The sequence below is a fragment of the Trypanosoma brucei genome, chromosome 1, assembly GCF_000002445.2.
Source record: "Trypanosoma brucei brucei TREU927 chromosome 1, complete sequence".
NCBI lineage: Eukaryota > Euglenozoa > Kinetoplastea > Trypanosomatida > Trypanosomatidae > Trypanosoma > Trypanosoma brucei.
In genome coordinates, this window is record NC_008409.1 from 763,184 (window position 1) to 786,542 (window position 23,359).

The 23,359-nt window shown below is 45.1% G+C and overlaps 11 protein-coding genes across 11 annotated transcripts, besides 12 other annotated features; 4 read left to right on the top strand and 7 right to left on the bottom strand.

Moving 5' to 3' along the window:
* Positions 1-384: 384 nt before the first annotated feature.
* Positions 385-711, top strand: TB927.1.3570 (hypothetical protein, unlikely; the record flags this gene model as incomplete). The annotated part of the gene is made up of 1 exon (XM_001219054.1): positions 385-711. One exon carries the CDS (start codon positions 385-387, stop codon positions 709-711), a length of 327 nt encoding a protein of 108 aa, XP_001219055.1.
* Positions 445-513: a sequence feature (2 probable transmembrane helices predicted for Tb927.1.3570 by TMHMM2.0 at aa 21-43 and 73-95).
* Positions 601-669: a sequence feature (2 probable transmembrane helices predicted for Tb927.1.3570 by TMHMM2.0 at aa 21-43 and 73-95).
* A 255-nt stretch (positions 712-966) lies between the features above and the next one.
* TB927.1.3580 (hypothetical protein, unlikely) lies at positions 967-1,359 on the bottom strand (the record flags this gene model as incomplete). Its single annotated transcript, XM_001219055.1, has 1 exon — positions 967-1,359. The coding sequence occupies one exon, from the start codon at positions 1,357-1,359 to the stop codon at positions 967-969; it is 393 nt and encodes a 130-aa protein (XP_001219056.1).
* Positions 1,360-1,930: 571 nt separating this feature from the next.
* Positions 1,931-2,215, bottom strand: TB927.1.3590 (hypothetical protein, unlikely; the record flags this gene model as incomplete). Its single annotated transcript, XM_001219056.1, has 1 exon — positions 1,931-2,215. The coding sequence occupies one exon, from the start codon at positions 2,213-2,215 to the stop codon at positions 1,931-1,933; it is 285 nt and encodes a 94-aa protein (XP_001219057.1).
* Positions 1,976-1,981: a sequence feature (GPI-Anchor Signal predicted for Tb927.1.3590 by DGPI v2.04 with cleavage site probability 0.12900001 near 79).
* Positions 2,216-2,763: 548 nt separating the features above from the next.
* TB927.1.3600 (hypothetical protein, unlikely) lies at positions 2,764-2,904 on the bottom strand (the record flags this gene model as incomplete). Its single annotated transcript, XM_001219057.1, has 1 exon — positions 2,764-2,904. One exon carries the CDS (start codon positions 2,902-2,904, stop codon positions 2,764-2,766), a length of 141 nt encoding a protein of 46 aa, XP_001219058.1.
* A 66-nt stretch (positions 2,905-2,970) lies between these two features.
* Positions 2,971-3,564, bottom strand: TB927.1.3610 (hypothetical protein; the record flags this gene model as incomplete). Its single annotated transcript, XM_001219058.1, has 1 exon — positions 2,971-3,564. The coding sequence occupies one exon, from the start codon at positions 3,562-3,564 to the stop codon at positions 2,971-2,973; it is 594 nt and encodes a 197-aa protein (XP_001219059.1).
* Positions 3,001-3,054: a sequence feature (3 probable transmembrane helices predicted for Tb927.1.3610 by TMHMM2.0 at aa 68-90, 144-166 and 171-188).
* Positions 3,067-3,135: a sequence feature (3 probable transmembrane helices predicted for Tb927.1.3610 by TMHMM2.0 at aa 68-90, 144-166 and 171-188).
* Positions 3,295-3,363: a sequence feature (3 probable transmembrane helices predicted for Tb927.1.3610 by TMHMM2.0 at aa 68-90, 144-166 and 171-188).
* Positions 3,565-3,669: 105 nt separating the features above from the next.
* TB927.1.3620 (hypothetical protein, unlikely) lies at positions 3,670-3,897 on the top strand (the record flags this gene model as incomplete). Its single annotated transcript, XM_001219059.1, has 1 exon — positions 3,670-3,897. One exon carries the CDS (start codon positions 3,670-3,672, stop codon positions 3,895-3,897), a length of 228 nt encoding a protein of 75 aa, XP_001219060.1.
* A 666-nt stretch (positions 3,898-4,563) lies between these two features.
* TB927.1.3630 (hypothetical protein, unlikely) lies at positions 4,564-4,785 on the bottom strand (the record flags this gene model as incomplete). Its single annotated transcript, XM_001219060.1, has 1 exon — positions 4,564-4,785. One exon carries the CDS (start codon positions 4,783-4,785, stop codon positions 4,564-4,566), a length of 222 nt encoding a protein of 73 aa, XP_001219061.1.
* Positions 4,786-5,292: 507 nt separating this feature from the next.
* Positions 5,293-5,469, top strand: TB927.1.3640 (hypothetical protein, unlikely; the record flags this gene model as incomplete). Its single annotated transcript, XM_001219061.1, has 1 exon — positions 5,293-5,469. One exon carries the CDS (start codon positions 5,293-5,295, stop codon positions 5,467-5,469), a length of 177 nt encoding a protein of 58 aa, XP_001219062.1.
* Positions 5,470-6,273: 804 nt separating this feature from the next.
* On the bottom strand, positions 6,274-6,537 carry TB927.1.3650 (hypothetical protein, unlikely; the record flags this gene model as incomplete). Its single annotated transcript, XM_001219062.1, has 1 exon — positions 6,274-6,537. One exon carries the CDS (start codon positions 6,535-6,537, stop codon positions 6,274-6,276), a length of 264 nt encoding a protein of 87 aa, XP_001219063.1.
* A 1,373-nt stretch (positions 6,538-7,910) lies between these two features.
* Positions 7,911-8,224: a repeat region (RIME-A; similar to RIME from Trypanosoma brucei DNA for trypanosome repeated sequence TRS 1.6 (EMBL:X05710) (6826 bp); Blastn score=527, E()=e-147, id=96% (query, 5-314:subject, 714-1023)).
* Positions 7,915-13,163: a repeat region (ingi; Similar to Trypanosoma brucei DNA for trypanosome repeated sequence TRS 1.6 (EMBL:X05710) (6826 bp); Blastn score=6611 E()=0.0, id=96%; ingi - one point mutation (pers. comm. F. Bringaud)).
* Positions 12,916-13,163: a repeat region (RIME-B).
* A 278-nt stretch (positions 13,164-13,441) lies between these two features.
* TB927.1.3670 (expression site-associated gene (ESAG) protein; expression site-associated gene 8 (ESAG8)) lies at positions 13,442-15,583 on the top strand (the record flags this gene model as incomplete). The annotated part of the gene is made up of 1 exon (XM_001219063.1): positions 13,442-15,583. The coding sequence occupies one exon, from the start codon at positions 13,442-13,444 to the stop codon at positions 15,581-15,583; it is 2,142 nt and encodes a 713-aa protein (XP_001219064.1).
* Positions 15,584-16,061: 478 nt separating this feature from the next.
* TB927.1.3680 (hypothetical protein, unlikely) lies at positions 16,062-16,322 on the bottom strand (the record flags this gene model as incomplete). The annotated part of the gene is made up of 1 exon (XM_001219064.1): positions 16,062-16,322. One exon carries the CDS (start codon positions 16,320-16,322, stop codon positions 16,062-16,064), a length of 261 nt encoding a protein of 86 aa, XP_001219065.1.
* Positions 16,945-22,439: a repeat region (repeat region, 33.21% GC content).
* Positions 22,440-22,479: 40 nt separating this feature from the next.
* Positions 22,480-22,733: a repeat region (RIME-A (ingi); similar to Trypanosoma brucei ribosomal mobile element (RIME) in rRNA gene (EMBL:K01801) (1402 bp); Blastn score=389, E()=e-106, Id=95%).
* Positions 22,481-23,359: part of a repeat region (ingi; Similar to T. brucei repetitive element ingi3 EMBL:M16068 (5204 bp); Blastn score=4278, E()=0.0, Id=95%; several point mutations (pers. comm. F. Bringaud)) that runs on past the window's edge.

Consider the following 23,359-nt stretch of genomic DNA (forward strand, 5'->3'; position numbering starts at 1 on the left):
GAATAATTTCACCACTGCTCTGTAAATGTCTTCTTTTCTTTTTTCTTATCTCCTCTTTTTTCGAGCATATGTGGCTGCACACGTTTTATTTGCAGCTTCCACTGGATGGACTTCAGAAACAGCACTACTACTAGAAAATGTTAACCATTAATGCATAATCCATCACAAGAAAAAAATAAATATGGTCTCTAATAACCATAAACAATTAAGCAGTCACCGCGACATTCCCGTTAGCAACAAAACACAAAAAAATTATCAACAGTAAAAGCTAAAAAGGGGGTGCTCGGGGAGGTCGGCTGCGCTACAAAGGGTCCGATAACAGAGTTAACTTGATATAGGATAAATCATCGGCGTGTTTGACTAGGTTTTCCTTTTTTTTTTTGAATGCGTACCATTCGAGGTATCCAATATTATTATTCGTGTTCCGGTAAATCGAGCATTCTGGCGCTCAACTGGCTAGTCTGTTCGAGCATACAATTTGAGTTCCTATCTTTCATTGGCAAATCACTACTGCCGCAACAAGGAACAAACCACATGTTAATGCGCTCGCGTCCAAATGGGGAAAAAACAAAGCAAAATGAATTGTATTCCTGTTGTCAACTGTATTTTGCTTTTACTGAATATATATGCGTCCCCCTTCCTTTCTCTTTTCTTTTCTGCCCCTTTCTCCAGAATGGCAAACGCAACAGGGCACTACAACTTTCTTTTTAAAACGTATGACCGGTAGTTCTCCCTCCCCCCCCCCGCTACCCTACGGTATAAGCCGCTGCTTTGCACTTCGACGCTTCAAAAAAAAAAAATGTCACGAAACTTTGTGCGTGCCACTCTTTCCTCGCCCCTGCAAATGGAACCAAGTGCTGCAGCCCTCAAATTTTTAAGGAGGAAAATGTAGAAATTTTTTCAAAAAAAGGAAAAGCAGGCCACACTGAGTTGTCCCACCTACCCTCCTTGTGTTCCCTCCCGCCCTCAGCACCACACACGGGTGAAACGAGAAGCCACCGAATTAATAATAATAATAATAACCTTCCATAGTCTCACAGCTACACGAGCTCTTCCAATACTAAGGCACAGAAACCTCCAACGGACGAGACAGAGCCGAGCCGCGGAACGAGTGGAAAAAATCACATAACAGCCCTTTAGGCAAACCCATCCGCCAGCTCCTCCAGACAACCAGCATCCATGCACCTGGATGAAGTCTCTGACAATATCCGACAGCCAACGGATGATCCCGCTTCCCTTCATTTGAGCACGGCCGCGTTGTGAAGGAAAGTCGCGGCTCTCCGCTGTTTGGACCCATACTCTCCATCCCTCTGCAAGGGGGAGAAAGCGCCAGCGGCTCGATGGAATCCCGGAAAACATAACCGCTTTTGCTGCATCCTTCCCCACTCCCTTCTCCACACGCAGTGCCTCCGGGGCCCGGTAATGTGAAAACCAGGTCGAAGTATTCTAAACCCTATTCAAAAGCTTGTTTTAACACTTTTCCACTGCATTACCATGCTTTTCCAGCACCCGCTCAGTGAGACCCCTGCGATCCACGTATTTTCTCGCACAGCGAATCAGCCATGTTGCAGCACTGGATACACGCGCCACCTCGGTGCGCTGGGGAAGCCAGTGGCGTGATTGCGAATGACAACGCAACCACTCGCCTCTAACAGAAACAAGTTTGAGTGGGACTGACGATTAACTTCCGTCGGATGCGACATAAAGTGCACTGAGTCAGTGCGTTTACGATGCGATGCGCCATTACGCGTCACGCGAGGGGAGAGGCAACTGTACTCGGACGAGGGCTCCCCAGTGACGCCCGCTTTTTAGAAATGAGGAGGTTAAAGGGTGCATCGGGCGCGGAAATGCGGCGTTTCTTGTTGTTGTTGATTTTTTTCCTCTACCGATCCACCTGATCCGCCGAGGGAAAGTCGCACCGGGCTTTGAGTTAGGAAGGAGGGGTAAAAACACGCAAGATCACGGGCGGAATTGCGGGTGAATGCGGTTCCGGCAGTATCGCCTCCACCACCCCCAATAGAAGGGGGTTGTTGCAACACCTCTTCTTAAAGCGAATTGATAGGAAAGGGCGATGGCAGCGTCTACTGCTGGCGGCGCGCAACGGTGCGGAAAAAAAAGGACAGAAAATGCGCAAGGGTCGCTGCCAGCACCACCCCCGATTGGGGAACAATGGTGAGGGCGAAGAAAGGTACGGTGCTTGAGGAACTGGGTGCATTTCCGTGACGGCAACTCGCCGAAGAGAAAACAGGTGAGGATATCGATTAGGAAGGTGGGTGGGCGGCTTGACTTCGCTTTCTGCAGTCCAAAGAGCGTGAGATCTCGATACAGTGGGTAGTCGTATTGACTTCGTAATACCAACCGGCGTTTTTTTGTTGAAAAAATGAGTATGTCTGCTTAAAATCAAAAAAATAGGAAAGTCAGGCTCCTTTTCCAAACTGAAAAGTCAACGGGGAAAGGGTTTGGTAGTACATCGGCATTTTTTTTTTCTAACTTTGTTGGACAGACGCTGGTTGTGGATGGAGCTTCAAACGCAGATAAAACGTGAAGAAAATATCCGTCGATTGCCTCAGGCACAGGTGCACTCTGCACGCTGGCGAGTAGCGCCAATTCTGTTGAACGTGTAAGCTACGACAAGTTCGACATCTGGTTATTCTCTTCGGGGGAGGGAACACTGGAGGAATACCGTTGCGTACACAGCCATGGAAAGGGGCAAATTAGTTAGTAAAGGTGATTGTTTTTAAGTCATTTTGAAGCTTATGAAATTCAGGGCACATGCGCCAATTTTTTCATGGCGAAGGAAAGTCGGCAAGGTAGTGTAAATTCGTCATCAGAAGGATTCACATGTTTCTGATGGAGCAGAAGCAGCGGCTCAACTACGGCGTAGCTGATATTATCCGAAGCCATCCCATAGTGTCAGTATTCTAAAAGGCTGTTACATGGGGAGGTCTTATTAAAGCCACTCTTTGCATGTCATCCGTATGAACTGAACTCAAAAAAGTCCACATACATTGGGTATTGTGCAAATATATATATATATATATATATGTTTGTATATACCGTACACCGAAAAGCAAAGAATGTCCCTACGAACCTAGCAACGGTACTAAAATGTGCTATCAATATAAATATGATGAGCGGCTGATTGTCCGTTGTAAATAGAAAAGGGGGGGTCACAGAAGTAAAAGGGTCTCGCCACGCTAGCGACGTTGACGGTGCATGAGGGGGCTGTTCTCGACTTAATGCTTTGGATGATTTACATACATGTCCTGACAGTGGCAAACTGGGAACTGGCTGAAAGAGGAACATATTGCATGCAATGTTTACGTAATTGAAACATGAAAAATGGTATGTAAACGGGAGCCATCTACACCGAGTCCTGAGATAGAAAGCCCCTTTAGTCAATCGGGCACTTTCACCAGTGGTAAATGCATTTAGGTGCAAAGGTGAAATTAAATACGACATCGACTTGGCGAAAAGAAAAAGGCGAGACGATGGAGAATTAACGTGCAGATATTTGGCAACAAATCGATGGCTGATCCAACAAGCAATAGAGCCGCTATTCATCTGGTTCGGGATATTTTTAGTTTCAAAGCATTGAAACACGCGTACGTTTCAGTGTTCTGATAATACTGCAGTCTTCTAGAGTAAGTGCTACCGCTGGTTCCCTTAATGGGGGCACACCGGAGGCTACGTTTGTTTCACAAGAAGTCCTTCGAAATTGAAAAAAGACAGAAAAAGAAGAAGCGTCTGTGGGGAACAACAAATACGGCGGGTGGAGTGAGGACTCTGCTGTACCGTGGAGGAGGAATTCTGTTGGTTACCGACTGCTTTCATTACCTTCCACATCTAATGCAGGTCGGGACGTGTTTCCCCTCGTCGCAGTGTCACCGCTTCTGACTTTTATAGTTATTCATTGCCAAATGTGACCACTCAGCTTCTTCCGTTTGTTGCGCCCGCCCCCCCTTCAAAGAGGACAGTACCTTCAAATATTTTGTTAACCTGCGCTTCCGGTGTTGCATTCTTCCGAATGGGAAATGTTCACCTTTGTAAGCGTGGCATCGAATTTTACCACTACTAAGTGGTAACCAATGAAATCATCGCCAGGTGTTGCACTCCCAGAAGAAAAAAAGGTGTTTCCCCCCTTTTCGTATGTGCACATGAGTCTACGAAAGGTATGGTGCGTAAACAATTGAAAAAGAACATGCTGGATGTGGTGTGGTGCTCGTCAATTCGGGCGCTGGTTGTTTTTTTCGTATTCAGTTGGAAGAACGTGTGAATACATAATTTTACGGTCTCGAGAAACCTGTGAGGTAGCAATGCTTTTTTTTAAAAAAATGAGGGAGGCGATGTTCCCTCAGACAGTAATATAGCCAACGAAAAACGAAAGCAATAATAACGATGGATGCATTCGTTTCGAATGAGAGAAATGATGGATGATCGACCGCAAGTTCTTTAGCTCAAAAAGGGTGCTAACTTTTGGAATAAGCTGGTGTACTGCACAGCTTGCATTTGGCGATGTTACCAGCAGCGTAAACAAGACTCAGAGTGTGATAACATAATACTTCACTGATAGAAAAGCGGCTCCAGTACAGAAGCTTTCATTTCGTTGTTTTTTCTGGGGGTGTGGGTCGCCTTTTTTTGCGATTGTTTGTCAGGAGGTTGGTTTATGTATGTAAGAAGATGTTGCGCGTCCCTAGAGAGAAAATGTTGTGTGGGACATGGGCCTTCACCCTCTGGAAGGGATGGGGGAAGATGTCGCGTTGGAACTGCATTATGTAGGCGCATATTCTAAGAACATTGGAGCAGCAAGCGCGCCAGTCTGTCGTAAATATCATTGAAGCATCGTATAGAAGAATGTCGTTAAACGTTTCTTGGAAGACACGTGCTGCAGTGGTTTCACAGGAGTCAATCAATGAAGCTGAGAGGGTTGAATGTGGAAGAGGAAATGGTAGTGGGATTCGGAGGTGAAGAAACCGTACCTAACGCTACCGGAAGAACTCATAACTACGGCAAGTCATAGCGTGTAAAGAGTTGAATATCAACGGATTTCAGAACATTGAACCGCCTAAGATGAGGGAAGTGCACCTTCGAAACACACAGAAATCGTGACTGAATGACACTCACGCAGAAAATACATGATTATTTTTTGTTTTTGGTAAATAAGAACCTTGGCATGGCTGGGGAGCGATGGGTGTGAAAGTAATACGGATGCCATATCCACTGGAAATATATGGAAGCTGTTGGTTGTAAATCTGCGCGGGTGCATATAAAGAGTGCTTATTGCTGTAACGAATGATTGGTTTGATGAAACTGAGCCTTCCAGTGCGTGCGGGAGGTTTGTACACGTGGTCACGCTTCAAAGGCCAGTCAGCTTTGGGGAAGGGGGAACATGTTCTGGCTCACATGTCCTGCGAGAACTTGAGACGTGAGAATGAATTTCATGGACTAAAGAACCTGGGAGAAAGCTAAGTGTCTGAAGATGTAAGAACTTGGAGAATGCGGACGGATTAAAGTGATGATGGGGATTGCTGTAAAGTGAAACTGCCCGATCGAGAATGCTTAAATAGCGTAAGTGAACTTGGAAGCTGGATTTCCTCCCCCTTGACTTTTATGGGTGCAGTTCAGTGTCGTTGTTGTTGTTTCCCCTTTGAGTCACACTGGCGAGCTCCAGGGTGCCGGGTCGTGACAGAGGTGAGCCTATCATGATGCGGAATATCACTCAGCTGTTTGAATTTGCCTGTAAATTACCCCAATTTGAAGAATTTGTACCTCGGTGAAAATAATATTCTGGCTAGTTACACTGTAGTTCTCCGTGTGTGTGTGTGTGTGTGTGTGTGTGTGTGTGTGTGTGTGTGTGTGTGTGTGTGTGTGTGTGTGTGTGTGTGTGTGTGTGTGTGTGTGTGTGTGTGTCAAAATTTAAACGGGGGCTGATAAGGCGGTTGAAAGAATCACTTTCGCAGAAAAATGTGTGAATATCAAGGAGTGGTTGTGGTGGTGCTGTTGTTAGCATCTGTAAAGTCCACTAACTGCTGTCAGAGAGTTCGCGCCATCTCTCCTTTCTTCGGTCGATCTTTATTCCTCTCTCCTCCTTAAAAGTGTTTCTGGGGTGCTTTCCTGCGAAAGTTGCCAGCCGCTGGTCTCTTTTCTTGGCACATCTGTAATTATATTTTACATGCGCGCTATTGTGAATTTATTTTCAGCCTCTTCACCAGTTATGTTCGCCTTTCTTCTATCTCCTTTTACTAACTCCGTATCCTTCCGATGCCCCAGTATTTATGCTCTGTTTCCCCTTTTCGAGTTTGTTTTGCGTTTTAAAAGTACCTCTCGCCTTCGCTTCTGTGGCGCTGGGGTGGAGGTTTCATGTTTCAGGGATATTTCAAATTTTTTTCGGATGTTGCCGTGCGAATTCTGTAAAATGGAGTGAACCATTTTGTTTGGGCATTTACGCAAGACGCTGTGGAGGATAAAGAGGCACAATTCAGCCTGCACGTGCTTCTGACAATGCTTCCTATCTGAGTGGCAACCTTTTTTTTTCATTATTGCTGAGTTGTGCCCGGTGAATTGCAGGGTCACTAGTGTTAGCGAAATGTAGACAGGACGACGAACTTTTGGGATTACCCTTTACCAAGAAATTGTAACTGACTCAAGGTGTAGAAAGAAATAAGCCATATGGAAGCTAAACATGGGCCCCAGTTGTGATAGCAAACATGTTTATTGCTTATTTCGAGTAAGCCAAATACCACTGAATGAGGACTATCCAGCACGACCCCTGGCTGAGTAGCGGCTGCTGCTTCGGTACGGAAATTTACCTATCAACGGGGCAGGTCTTAAAAGAGGAGGGAAATGAACACGCAAATAAGCTGCAAAATAAGAAGTGGCAACAACACCCCTAGAGCAACCCTTCACTAATGTCTGTGATGGGTTCGATCTGACGTAAGAGACGCTAAAGGAACACATTTAACAATAACATCCGGGTTCCACACCTGTCACCCGAAGGCTCCCGAATAGAGGAGCGAAAGAGTGAAATGTGATGAAGGAAGTGGCACAAATGTCTCAATGAGTCCGGTCCAACTGGGCACCTAAAGTAGATGAGCGGTGAGAGGTGGAAAGGAACCCGTAACAAATTGAAACTAGATCGTCGGGAGGGGTTCCCAGCTCACATGCTCGTGCATCCTCCACCGAAAAAGTTGAGATGGAAATGGGGTTCAAGGACTTAGATTGCTCCGGGAGCACCCAAAGTATCGGACCGATACGAGACCTACTTCAATAAAGTTAGGCATGGCGGCCAGAGGTGCTGGACAAAAAAAAGAAGCAGGTCAGCACCTGCATCTCCGTTACCATCACCGCTACCCGGACCGAACGTTATGTTCGTGGGTGAAGCCAAAATGCCCCCAGCTCCCAAAGCGCGGTTGAGGGTTAGCGAAAAAAACATTTAGTGGCTTCAGGGGTTATGGGGAAGGAAGGGGGAGGGAGGGAATTTGTGATCCCCTCAGTGCTTCTAAGCAGAAGACCCAAGTCATGGCACCGCAGTATTGTGCATGCAGGTCAGAATCTGGAGCCGAAAGAAAAAGCGCGGTCCCTACACACATTCTCGTGTATATGCACACAGTGGGTAATAGAAAATGCGCACACGTATGTTACGTGTGGCGGTTGTTGCCGTAGATGATAAGTAGGTGGTGGGGAATGCGATGGCATTGGTGTTTTCAACCAGCACTGAGGATATCATGTGGCCTTTTGCAGTTGTTTTGCTGCAGCCGGTTGTTGCGCACCGCACCTTGCAAAACGGCCAAGAAATCATTTAAAATTTTAAATCTTACGTCACATTTTCGAGGAACAAAACCTGTTTTGAATGCTATTGGCGTTTCTAACTATCGGGTAATAAGTATGTTGCCGTGTGTTATGATTTAAGAAAGACCCTGGCGATGCCGGCCACCTCAGCGTGGTGCCAGGGTCCAGTACCCCGTATCATCGGGGGAAGCCAAGAGCCAGCAGAGTTCCTTTCATGGGGAACACTGCTGTGCTCCGGCTACGGCATCATACAGCACAGGGATCAGCAGCGTCTTGCTGGGACACCGTTTTTCACTTGTCGGTCCCTGGGCACGTGCCAGCGTGCCATAAGCAGTATCATCCGCACTAAGATTCTGCTGTCCGGTGATGTGGAAGAGAATCCCGGCCCGTCGTTGCGCGGGATGCAGTGGAACTGCGCCGGGCTATCTCAAAGAAAGAGATTAACACTCCACAAAACCCTTGTTGATGAGCGGATCGCCTCTTGTCTGTTGAGCGAGACAAGGATGACGCCTGGAGAGGCGGCTTGCTTTAGCGTTGCTGGCTACCAACATCACGGAATAGCTCGTAACTGCAAAGGAGGTGGTGTATCAATACTAGTGAGGGAGGACCTACCAGTCGAGACCGGTATAGCCGTTGTTGGTCGCATTGAACAAGTCCATGCAATAATTCGCCTTGCACGTGGAACGGCGCTGACTGTCACGTCGGCATACATCCCACCAAAACACACCTTCACGGCAACTGACCTATATACGCTTCTGACGACTGACGGTGCCCAGCTCATCGGTGCAGACGCTAACGCACACGCGTTGTCATGGGATCGCGCGAGCCCACCAAATACCAAGGGTGAAACCCTCACACAGTGGTGCATTGACAACCAGTTTCTGGTCTGCAACACTTGTGAGTGCACCAGGTACACGCGCCACCACGGAGAGTCCACCCCTGATGTGACACTGTCAAGGAATTGCACAGTGTACACGTGGACATCGCTGTATTCTCCCGATAGCGATCACCATCACACATTTTTCGACGTTATCGTTGGAGACGACACAGATGCACTGAGTTGCCCGCGGCTTCGAAAGCCCATGTACGCATGGCTAAAAGCTAACTGGAGGAATTTCCGTCTCAAGGTTGACGAGCTCTGCAGGAAAATTGGTAGAGAGAAGAACGTCAACACCCTGGAACAGAAATTGAGCTCCGCCATCCGCATTGCGACGAAGGTCTCCGTCCCCCGTGGCTGCAGAGCAACGCCACCACATTGGACACATACACTCCCGAAACTCGATGAAGAGATCGCTGGATGCGGACCCTCCCACCGAAGGGAAAAGTTGGTAGCCACGCGTAAGCAGATCCTGGACCGTACCACAAAGAAGAGATGGAGCACGCTATGCTCCAGACTTGCGGTGTCAGGCCGCCGCAGTTGCCACATTGTCAAGAAGGTATATGCGCCACGACCACTAACCACACCGGCTGTACTTGTTGATAACGCGGCCATCACGGACTACCGTCAAGCTGAGAGGTTCAGTAAACTGTACTTGTCCCGCGCAAGAAGGCACCCCGACTCACACCCACCGGCACCAATAAAGACGATAGCGAGTGAGTTCAGTCCCATCACGATGGCTGAACTACGGAGATCGATCAAACTGCTACCGAGTGGATCCGCAGCCGAACCTGATTGCTTATACAACGAGGCACTGCAACATCTCGGCAGAACAGCGCTGAATGTTGTTCTGAGGCTATTCAATGAGAGCCTACGAACGGGAGTCGTGCCGCCTGCATGGAAGACTGGTGTTATCATCCCCATCCTGAAGGCCGGAAAAAAGGCGGAGGACCTCGATTCTTACAGGCCTGTGACGCTCACGAGCTGTCTCTGCAAAGTCATGGAACGCATAATTGCCGCGAGACTTAGAGACACTGTTGAGTCCCAGCTGACGCCGCAGCAATCAGGCTTTCGCCCCGGATGCTCAACGCTCGAACAACTCCTGCACGTCCGCGCTGCCCTCTGCCGCCCCACGCACCAATCTCGTACAGGTGCTGTATTTGTCGACTACGAGAAGGCATTTGATACAGTAGACCACGACAAAATTGCGAGGGAAATGCACAGAATGAAGGTATCACCCCACATTGTGAAGTGGTGCGTATCATTTCTGAGTAACCGAACTGGCAGAGTGAGATTCAAGGAGAAGCATTCCAGAAGCAGAACATTTGAGCGAGGAGTGCCACAAGGAACTGTCCTTGGCCCAATCATGTTCATTATTGTCATGAACTCGTTGAGCCAACGCCTTGCAGAAGTGCCGTTACTGCAGCACGGATTCTTTGCAGACGACCTAACGCTACTTGCGAGGCACACAGAGGGGGATGTCATCAACCACACACTACAATGCGGTCTAAACGTGGTGTTACAGTGGTCAAAAGAGTACTTCATGTCTGTCAACGTGGCGAAAACGAAGTGCACACTCTTCGGGTGTATAGAGCGCCACCCCCTTACATTACAACTGGACGGCGAAAGAATAGGAGCTGACAGGACACCGAAGCTTCTAGGAGTAACATTCCAGTGTCTGCAGGGGATGGCAACGCATGCGGCCGAAACGAGACGCAAGATGGACTTCCGACTACTGCAGATAGCGGCCATCTCGGCTTCTACATGGGGGCCAAGACGACAAGTACTGAGAGCTTTTTATCTAGCACTCGCACAGGCACACACCATGTATGGCATTGAGGTATGGTACTGGGACGCTTCGGAACGAAATCTTGAAATTCTCTCAGCAGCGCAACACAAAGCCAGTCGCATCATAGCCGGCATACCGCATGGGACGCGCAAAGAGGACTCTCTGCTGAAAGCAAACCTCCTGCCACTCAAGACGACCACTCTTGTGCGCAGCATCAAATTCATGCTGATGTGTGAGTCACGAGGCGGATGTTTGCGGCGCAGTGCTGAGGAAGTATACCACAGCAAACACCCAGTCAGAGCCCTACATTCCCGCATCATGCGGTCCTATCCCCACCTCCGCATTGAGCCACGCGAGCACCCACTAGGGACATCGACGCTCCGCCACAGCTGCCGTCCGATATTTCACACGCAGATAAAGCCTGTGTGCGCTGATGACCCTGACGATGTCAAAAGGGAGGCTTCCGAAAAGTGGATTGAACGGCATTTTGCACGGAGGGGGAAGGAGCCACCGCGGCGAGAGCACTACGAATTGTGGACTGATGGATCCGTGTCCCTCGGTGAGAAGTCCGGATCAGCTGCCCTGCTCTATAGAAACAACACGCTGATTTGTGCACCCAAGACCGGAGAAGGGGAACTCTCATGCAGTTACAGAGCGGAATGCGTAGCATTAGAAATAGGACTGCAACGGCTGCTGAAATGGCTCCCGGCATACAGAAGCACACCGAGCAGGTTGTCCATCTTCTCTGACTCGCTGTCAATGTTAACAGCACTGCAGACAGGCCCCCTAGCCGTAACGGACCCAATTCTAAGACGACTATGGAGGCTTCTGCTTCAAGTTCAGAGAAGGAAGATACGTATCCGACTGCAATTTGTGTTTGGCCATTGTGGCGTGAAACGGAATGAGGTTTGCGATGAAATGGCCAAAAAGGCCGCTGATTTACCACAGTTGCGAGATACATGGATCCCCGACATCATTGCTTATGCGAAGCGAGTGCTTAGGTCGGGAGAAGTCCATGAGAACACTCATAGGTTTGGTATCACGGGCAACCACTTTCCAACAAAACATAAAGAAGAACTGACGAGGGAAGAAGAAACGGCACTGGCACGCTTTCGGGTTGGGTCTTCAAGACACTATGAATGGATGTTGCGAAAGATCAACCCGAGTGTGCCTCCACAGTGCCGATGGTGTAACCCGCAACATGCAGCAATAGGACCAACAATACAAACAGCCCCACCTGTTGCGACACGCACTGTTCAGAGAACCTCCGAATCGACCAAATGTACGGAGTGTGATGCCACATACCAATGCCGCTCGAGTGCTGTAACGCATATGGTAAACAAACATGGCTTTGTGCGAGCTGATGCCCTCCGGAGGATCAAATACGGCGATGCAACACCCGCAGTGGACATCCCCCCGGAGCCCCCTCCAGTGCTGGCGATCGTTCCTCTACCATCGAGCACACGAGTCCCGATGAGACCGCAGGTGCTTCATTGTACCCTTCTGTGCCTCCAAATTCGCAGTGCCAGGCCGACTATTACACCACCTTAGAACAATACATGGCATAGGCAGCGGTAGTTGCCGCGTGAAAAGGGGGCGAGAGAACGAGGACTCAGTGCAAGGAGATGGTTGAGCCCCGGCAGCGCCAGTCCCTCAGGATACACGGAAGCTGCCGTTTCAATGTGACCTGTGCGAGGCGAGCTTCGGTACACGCTCTTTCCTGTCACTACACAAGAAATTCAAACATAAAAGCATAGTGACGGAGGACGGTACCGTGGTGGTGGTGCAATTCCCTCGTAAGCGTGCCCGTGAGGGAAACGTTGACGTCCCGGGGAAAGGCGAGGTGCAGTGTGGTGTGTGCCAAAAAGTGCTCAGTTGCAGGGACTCCCTCATCCGACACTGTAAGGCTTTCCACAAAGGTGAGGGAGTCGAGCTTAAATGCAGCAAAAGCACAAAATTCTGTGCCACTGATTCCCCGCATACAAACACATCCATGTTGGTGTGCCCGACATGCGGAAGGCAGTGTGCTAGCAAAACTGGCCTCACCCTACATCAAAAGAAGATGCACGGTATGAAGGTAGAGCGCGCTGTTACCAGCCAACGCGGCGACTGCGAAGAAACGTCGCTGCACCTGATGAGCTGTCCCGGTTTGAAGGAGTTACGTGTCAGGTTTTCGGTAGAAGGTGAGTGTGTACAGGATGTATGTTTTTCTAAAAGGCTGGCGCAGTTTCTCATTGCGGTTGAACGGAGCCGGCCGCAGGTGAAGTCCTCCCCCAATGTAACAGTCATACAACCCACTCTCCCTTCTGCAACTTCCCCCCTTATTGCCGAGAGTGGAGCTAGCAGGAAAAGCACCGGACGCAGGAATAGTCCAGACACCCTCAGAGACAGAGGGGGTGTGCTGTCAACAAGCAACAGAAACAGAAAGAGGGAGAGAGAATAATAAACGAATAACAAAAATCAAAACAAAAGGATTGCTAATTGACATCTTTTGGAGAGTCCGGGGTGGGAGGCTTCTCGCCCCATCTGCTGTATTCCGTTCAACTGCGGAGCTACAACAAAACGTTATAGTGTGTTAGGCTGAATAAAAAAAGGGAGACTCTGCCAGTCGCCAGACCGATAGCATCTCAGGGCTCGAGGGTGGTGGCTGATGGCCGTGCCAGTGGGGGGAAACTCCCACGAAGGCACAAAGAAAATTCCAAAAAAAAATTAAGAAAGAGTAGAAAGAAAGGATTGGATTATTCCTTTAATTCTTTAGTGTCCGGTCGTGGATCGACCGTGGTGTTCATCCTTTTTTCGTCCATATGCAACTAACATGCGTGGCAGAGAGGTGGTTGAAGAACACAAGTTGTTTCTGGTAGTTTGCACGAATGCGTGCGCATGCATACGTCACTGGTAATAAGATTAATTATCTTCCTTTCATTTAGGTCGTTTGGGTGAGAGCGCGAAAAGCAGAATTGTGTCAAGAAGAGGATATTGATTTAAATATGAACCAATCCACTTCAGCCAACTGCGTGTATGGTTATCCACCACGGTGGAAAGTGGGGTGTGGCATGTGTCAAAAGAGATGGGCGGTCTCCATGGAGTCAATACCATGCGGACACGTATTTTGCAGCACATGCTTTCCAGAAATAAAAGTATGCCCTCTGTGTTGTGGCGAAGTTGCTTCAAGGAGGCCAGCTTTCCGTTGTGCGTCGGCGCTTGACCGAGTAAGGGCAAGAAGAAATTATGTGGGCCCCACTGCCTTCTATAATGATTGCAGCCAAAAAACTGGCAAGACAGTGGTCGATCCCATGAGGTTGACGAGGGGAATGGGAGGGATGGTGCCGTCCAAACTTTTTGAACGAATCAAGAAGTCGGAAGAAAGCAACTGGAAGGTTATGGACTTATCGGGTTGCACTGAGCTGTTAGACGCCAGACTCCTCACTATGCTCGCCTCTTTGGAGGAGCTAAATCTCGCCGGTTACCCCAGAGTCAGGCACGATCTTGAGGTCATTGCGTCCCTGAACAACCTGGTGAGATTGTATTTGGATGAAACTGATGCGGACGATAGATGTATTTTTAAAATCAGAAATAAAAGCCTTCTCCACCTGAGTTGCGTTAGTTGCCGTAGGATAACGGATGTAAGACCCCTCGCTGAGACCACAACCCTCCAAAAACTATCGCTTGCAGGTTGCAAGAACATCGAGTTTGGCCTGGAAGAAATATGCGAGTTACCCCATATACGAAAACTAAACTTGAGGGGGACACAGATGAATGACGCGTGCATCTCGAAACTGAGTCGAAACTCGAATCTCCTGGAGTTGGATTGTGGAGATTGCCTCGAAATAACGGATGTCAAGCCCCTGGCTAAGTCAAAAAAACTCGAGGTTTTGACCCTGGAAGGGTGTGAAAATATAATCCGGGGGCTGGTAGATCTTTGCGCGCTTCCCGATGTACGGCAGATGAACTTCAGCGGCACAGCCGCGGACAATGCTTGTATCTCAAAATTAGGCAAAAGCAAGAAATTGGTTAGTCTTTTCTGTGAGCAATGCCCGCGTGTAACGAACATCAGACCGTTAGCAAAAATTAAAACACTTGAGTTTTTGTCGCTCAGTGGCTCCATAAATATCAGCAGGGGAGTGGGTAGGATTTGTGACAATCAGTGGATTCGGGGGCTCAATTTTAGTGACGTGGACGTGAGAGAGACTGACGTAATGGCATTAGCGGACTGTGACTACCTCGTTTCGTTAAATCTTTCTGGGTGTTTAGAGATGACCGATTTGGATGCAATAGAGGGTTGTATGTCGTTGGAGTCACTGAGTCTTTGCGACTGTAGGGATCTCGCTGACATCACGTCGCTGCGGGAATGCAGGTTTTTGAAAACGTTAGATCTTTCCGGGTGCTCGAGCCTCTGTGACATAAGTGCACTAAGAGAATGTGCGCGCCTGAAAACCCTTGTTCTCTCGCGGTGCACGGGGTTGAGGGATTTGAGTGGGCTGGGCGAATGTGCAACATTGGTGTCTCTCGATCTTTCTGAATGTCATAGCCTTGTTGACATAAGTGCACTTGGGGGATGTGTAAATTTGGTGGCACTTTACCTGCGGGGTTGCAATGGTCTACAGGATTTGAACGCATTGAAGGAGTGGAAAAGTCTGAGAATGCTTGATCTCTCTGGTTTCCGGAAACTCGAGGACGTCACCGCACTGAGGGGGGGTAGGAATTGGTTGACTTTAAATCTCAGCAACTGTGAGAACCTGAAGGAGGCGTGGTTAGATGGTCATGATTGCAGGGACCTCTTGGCCCTTGATCTCAGCAATTGCGAAAACCTCAAAGAAGTATGGTTGGACGGATGCAGGCAACTTGCTAATTTGAATCTCAGCAACTGCAAGAACATGTGGTACATTCACGGCCAAACAGAATGCAAGGGGTTGGTGACGCTTAATCTTTACAACTGTGGAACGATACAGAACGGTATTGGGGATCTTCTGAAGCTCCCACGCTTAACGGTCCTTCATATTGATTACAATAACGCCGACAGACAGTCAATAGAAAATCTGAGGAACAAAGGATTGGAGATAGTGATGGAAGAAGAAGAGGAAGAGGAGGAGGAGGGGAGCGAGTACACAAGCGAGGATGAAGGTTGTTAACAAAACACCGAGCTGATCCTGTGACAATTTAACGATCATCAAAAGAGTCGAAAATAGGGGGAGGGGCGCAAGCCGCCGTCTGCTTTTTTTAAAAAAAAACACACAACTTTGCTATCAAAAGAGCGAATTCCGGTCGACATCATTCGCTGCTGCATTCGAACTAGAAAAAACGTCCTCAGAACAAACGGCTCAGTCGAGGACACGCTACCTTGGCATGAACCTAATAAGTGATACCTTTATCAGTGTATTGTACCTGTTTTTATTTCATCAGTTCACCAATCTGTAAACGACAACCTGGGGCGTCATTCCGAAGACTACTTCCCACGGGAAATTCTCCACGCTTTCACTAAAAAAAAGGTGTTAATTAAGTTTGTCCATAGGCTCCCCCACGTAACATGGGCTTATCGCATTTGGGACGCTGGCAGGCCGAAGTAAGTGAGTGCGTGGTAGTTTGGTGAGGAATATTCATCAAAATCAGCTATGTGACGAAGAAAAACGCGCTTTTCAGGCGCGCGAGGCCTACTTCAGCACGCCGCCCATTCCCCACTATGTCCCCCGCGCTTGCCGTCCAATTTCTTGCCCTTGGACAGTGGGACCCTCCTTCGTGCTTTTTGAGGGGGCAACCCGTCGTTGGATAAGTCGATGTGCCCCTTCGCATGTAACTGTACTTGCGTTTCAAAAAAAAAAAAAAACATGACCAACACGTGCGATCGAGAATGTTGGACATGTTTTGTAGCATCCACGCCCTTTCTATTCACTGAACCTGTTGTAGCCATCCGTCGGCTCCTATAAGTAACTTCACTTTTCGTGTCATTTTTGCTTTCAAAATTGTCCGAATGGGGGAGTTGATGTTTGCGACGGGATCTCTCTACGACTTCGAATGAAATGCTGTAAGGGATCGGTGGTCACACTACAACTCGTTTCCGCAACAGCGCTGCCTACAAATGTGTGCGAACGCGGGCTGCGCCCGACAAGATAGGATCCTTTAAACTGGCGCAACACGAACTGTGTTAGCCGCGAATGGCAGCAGACCCGAAGAATTTGAAGGCAACTCAGTAAAATCTTTCAATCCCAACACCCAATAAAACCCCTTGCATCACTTCTCCGCCAACGAAAAAAAACAACTACATACCCGTTAATAAATAAAAAAAGTTGACACCACTCACAAAACAAAAAAACAATTAGTAAACACGCGAAAGTTCGCCATAGTATTATCTTCCCGTTCTGTATTATAAATCTTCGACATATCAACAACTTTTTCGCATTTCCAAAAACGCCAACACCAACCAAGCCCACGGGTAACTGGTGCAACATGCACAATTACCATAATAGAATACTCTATCTCCCCGGACCTTTTCACTTAAAAAGAGACATCTCGTCAAATGAAAACATGAGCATGTGCTCCACAATGTTCTCATTAGCAAAACACACAATGCATCTTGTCATCTGAAAGCGATTTAAAAATCATAGGCAATTATGCACATTAATAACCAATAATACGCATTAATGCACACATATGCGTGCTTTTGCAATAATGCGCAAAAATAAGCAATAATACGCATTAATGCACACATATGCGTGCTTTTGCAATAATGCACAATAATAAGCAATAATAAGCAATAATGCGCAACAATGCACATTAATACGCAATAACGCACACATATGCGTGCTTTTGCAATAATGCACAATAATAAGCAATAATGCGCAACAATGCACAATAATACGCAATAACGCACACATATGCGTGCTTTTGCAATAATGCACAATAATAAGCAATAATGCGCAACAATGCACAATAATACGCAATAACGCACACATATGCGTGCTTTTGCAATAATGCACAATAATAAGCAATAATGCACAATAATGCACAATAATACGCAATAATGCACACATATGCGTGCTTTTGCAATAATGCACAATAATAAGCAATAATACGCATTAATACGCAATAATGCACAAAAATAAGCAATACTACACAATAATGCGCAATAACGCACACATATGCGTGCTTTTGCAATACTACACAATAATACGCATTAATGCACACATATGCGTGCTTTTGCAATAATGCGCAAAAATAAGCAATAATACACAATAATACGCATTAATGCACACATATGCGTGCTTTTGCAATAATGCACAATAATAAGCAATAATGCGCAAAAATAAGCAATAATACGCATTAATGCACACATATGCGTGCTTTTGCAATAATGCACAATAATACGCAATAACGCACATTAATACACACATATGCGTGCTTTTGCAATAATGCACAATAATAAGCAATAATACGCATTAATGCACACATATGCGTGCTTTTGCAATAATGCGCAAAAATAAGCAATAATACACAATAATACGCATTAATGCACACATATGCGTGCTTTTGCAATAATGCACAATAATACACAATAATACGCATTAATGCACACATATGCGTGCTTTTGCAATAATGCACAATAATAAGCAATAATACGCATTAATGCACACATATGCGTGCTTTTGCAATAATGCACACATATGCCTGCTTTTGCAATAATGCACAATAATAAGCAATAATACGCATTAATGCACACATATGCGTGCTTTTGCAATAATGCACACATATGCGTGCTTTTGCAATAATGCACAATAATAAGCAATAATACGCATTAATGCACACATATGCGTGCTTTTGCAATAATGCACACATATGCGTGCTTTTGCAATAATGCACAATAATAAGCAATAATACGCATTAATACGCAATAATGCACAAAAATAAGCAATACTACAAAATAATGCGCAATAACGCACACATATGCGTGCTTTTGCAATAATGCACAATAATGCGCATTAATGCACACATATGCGTGCTTTTGCAATAATGCGCAAAAATAAGCAATAATACACAATAATACGCATTAATGCACACATATGCGTGCTTTTGCAATAATGCACAATAATAAGCAATAATGCGCAAAAATAAGCAATAATACGCATTAATGCACACATATGCGTGCTTTTGCAATAATGCACAATAATACGCATTAATGCACACATATGCGTGCTTTTGCAATAATGCACAATAATACGCATTAATGTACACATATGCCTGCTTTTGCAATAATGCACAATAACAAGCAATAATGCACAATAATGCACAATAATACGCATTAATGCACACATATGCGTGCTTTTGCAATAATGCACAATAATACGCAATAACGCACATTAATACACACATATGCGTGCTTTTGCAATAATGCACAAAAATAAGCAATAATACACAATAATGCGCAATAACGCACACATATGCGTGCTTTTGCAATAATGCACAATAATACGCATTAATGCACACATATGCGTGCTTTTGCAATAATGCGCAGAAATAAGCAATAATACACAATAATACGCATTAATGCACACATATGCGTGCTTTTGCAATAATGCACAATAATAAGCAATAATACGCATTAATGCACACATATGCGTGCTTTTGCAATAATGCACAATAATAAGCAATAATGCGCAAAAATAAGCAATAATACTCATTAATACGCATTAATGCACACATATGCGTGCTTTTGCAATAATGCACAATAATAAGCAATAATACGCATTAATGCACACATATGCGTGCTTTTGCAATAATGCACAATAATAAGCAATAATACACAATAATGCGCAACAATGCACATTAATACGCATTAATGCACACATATGCGTGCTTTTGCAATAATGCACAATAATAAGCAATAATACGCATTAATGCACACATATGCGTGCTTTTGCAATAATGCACAATAATAAGCAATAATGCGCAAAAATAAGCAATAATACGCATTAATGCACACATATGCGTGCTTTTGCAATAATGCACAATAATAAGCAATAATGCGCAAAAATAAGCAATAATACTCATTAATACGCATTAATGCACACATATGCGTGCTTTTGCAATAATGCACAATAATAAGCAATAATGCGCATTAATGCACACATATGCGTGCTTTTGCAATAATGCACAATAATAAGCAATAATGCGCAAAATAAGCAATAATACACAATAATACGCAATAACGCACACATATGCGTGCTTTTGCAATAATGCGCAAAAATAAGCAATAATACACAATAATACGCATTAATGCACACATATGCGTGCTTTTGCAATAATGCACAATAATACGCAATAACGCACATTAATACACACATATGCGTGCTTTTGCAATAATGCACAATAATAAGCAATACTACAAAATAATGCGCAATAACGCACACATATGCGTGCTTTTGCAATAATGCACAATAATAAGCAATAACGCACACATATGCGTGCTTTTGCAATAATGCACAAAAATAAGCAATAATACACAATAATGCGCAATAACGCACACATATGCGTGCTTTTGCAATAATGCACAATAATACGCATTAATGCACACATATGCGTGCTTTTGCAATAATGCGCAGAAATAAGCAATAATACACAATAATACGCATTAATGCACACATATGCGTGCTTTTGCAATAATGCACAATAATACGCAATAACGCACATTAATACACACATATGCGTGCTTTTGCAATAATGCACAAAAATAAGCATTAATACACACATATGCGTGCTTTTGCAATAATGCACAAAAATAAGCAATAATACACAATAATGCGCAATAACGCACACATATGCGTGCTTTTGCAATAATGCACAATAATACGCATTAATGCACACATATGCGTGCTTTTGCAATAATGCACAATAATACGCAATAACGCACATTAATACACACATATGCGTGCTTTTGCAATAATGCACAAAAATAAGCAATAATACACAATAATGCGCAATAACGCACACATATGCGTGCTTTTGCAATAATGCACAATAATACGCATTAATGCACACATATGCGTGCTTTTGCAATAATGCACAAAAATAAGCAATAATACACAATAATGCGCAATAACGCACACATATGCGTGCTTTTGCAATAATGCACAATAATACGCATTAATGCACACATATGCGTGCTTTTGCAATAATGCGCAAAAATAAGCAATAATACACAATAATACGCATTAATGCACACATATGCGTGCTTTTGCAATAATGCACAATAATAAGCAATAATGCGCAAAAATAAGCAATAATACTCATTAATACGCATTAATGCACACATATGCGTGCTTTTGCAATAATGCACAATAATACGCAATAACGCACATTAATACACACATATGCGTGCTTTTGCAATAATGCACAATAATACGCATTAATGCACACATATGCGTGCTTTTGCAATAATGCGCAAAAATAAGCAATAATACACAATAATACGCATTAATGCACACATATGCGTGCTTTTGCAATAATGCACAATAATAAGCAATAATACGCATTAATGCACACATATGCGTGCTTTTGCAATAATGCACAATAATAAGCAATAATGCGCAAAAATAAGCAATAATACTCATTAATACGCATTAATGCACACATATGCGTGCTTTTGCAATAATGCACAATAATACGCAATAACGCACATTAATACACACATATGCGTGCTTTTGCAATAATGCACAAAATAAGCAATAATACACAATAATGCGCAATAACGCACACATATGCGTGCTTTTGCAATAATGCACAATAATACGCATTAATGCACACATATGCGTGCTTTTGCAATAATGCGCAGAAATAAGCAATAATACACAATAATACGCATTAATGCACACATATGCGTGCTTTTGCAATAATGCACAATAATAAGCAATAATACGCATTAATGCACACATATGCGTGCTTTTGCAATAATGCACAATAATAAGCAATAATACGCATTAATGCACACATATGCGTGCTTTTGCGATAATGCACAATAATAAGCAATAATGCACATTAATACACACATATGCGTGCTTTTGCAATAATGCACAATAATAAGCAATAATACGCATTAATGCACACATATGCGTGCTTTTGCAATAATGCACAATAATAAGCAATAATGCACATTAATACACACATATGCGTGCTTTTGCAATAATGCACAATAATAAGCAATAATACGCATTAATGCACACATATGCGTGCTTTTGCGATAATGCACAATAATAAGCAATAATAAGCAATAATGCGAAACAATGCACATTAATACGCATTAATGCACACATATGCGTGCTTTTGCAATAATGCACAATAATAAGCAATAATACGCATGAATGCACACATATGGGTGCTTTTGCAATAATGCACAATAATGCGCAAAAATAAGCAATAATACGTATTAATGTACACATATGCGTGCTTTTGCAATAATGCGCAATAATAAGCAATAATACGCATTAATGCACACATATGCGTGCTTTTGCTATAATGCGCAAAAATAAGCAATAATACGCATTAATGCACACATATGGGTGCTTTTGCTATAATGCACAATAATGCACAATAATACGCAATAATGCACACATATGCGTGCTTTTGCAATAATGCACAATAATAAGCAATAATGCGCAAAAATAAGCAATAATACGCATTAATGCACACATATGCGTGCTTTTGCAATAATGCACAATAATGCACAATAATACGCAATAATGCACACATATGCGTGCTTTTGCAATAATGCACAATAATGAGCATTAATACGCATAGATGGGTGTTTAAAGTAAGAAGGAAGCTGTCGAGCTGTTGTATGTATTTGTGTTGTGTATTTTTTTTGTGTCTTTTCTTTTATGAGAAAATTGGTGTTTTTGTGAATAATTTGTGACTCATGTTTTGTCTTTTTTTTTTTTGTGTCGATGAGTTGGAAAGTGGAAAGATGTTTGTTTAGTATAAATGAGAAAATAAAAAAATTTTGTATTGTTGATAATGAGGCATTGCGCCGTTTGGATCATGCTGCATACCCTGGTGATGCTGGCCACATCAAGGTGGTGTCAGAGTCCAGTACCCCGTCTCATCGGGGGAAGCCAAGAGCCAGCAGCGTTCTTCTCATGGGGAACACTGCTTTGCTCCGGCTACGGCATCATACAGCACAGGGATCAGCAGCGTCTTGCTGGGACACCGTTTTTCACTTGTCGGTCCCTGGGCACGTGACAGCGTGCCATCAGCAGTATCATCCGCACTAAGATGCTGCTGTCCGGTGATGTGGAAGAGAATCCCGGCCCGTCGTTGCGCGGGATGCAGTGGAACTGCGCCGGGTTATCTCAAGGAAAGAGATTAGCACTCCACAAAACCCTTGTTGATGAGCGGATTTCCTTTTGTCTGTTGAGCGAGACAAGGATGACGCCTGGAGAGACGGCTTGCTTTAGCGTTGCTGGCTACCAACATCACGGAATAGCTCGTAACTGCAAAGGAGGTGGTGTATCAATACTAGTGAGGGAGGACGTACCAGTCGAGACCGGTATGGCCGTTGTTGGTTGCATTGAACAAGTCCATGCAATAATTCGCCTTGCACGTGGAACGGCGCTGACTGTCACGTCGGCATACATCCCACCAAAACACACCTTCACGGCAACTGACCTAGATACGCTTCTGACAACTGACGGTGCCCAGCTCATCGGTGCAGACGCTAACGCACACGCGTTGGCATGGGATCGCGCGAGCCCACCAAATACCAAGGGTGAAACCCTCACACAGTGGTGCATTGACAACCAGTTTCTGGTCGGCAACACTGGTGAGTGCACCAGGTACGCGCGCCACCACGGGGAGTCCACCCCTGATGTGAAACTGTCAAGGAATTGCACAGTGTACACGTGGACATCGCTGTATTCTCCCGA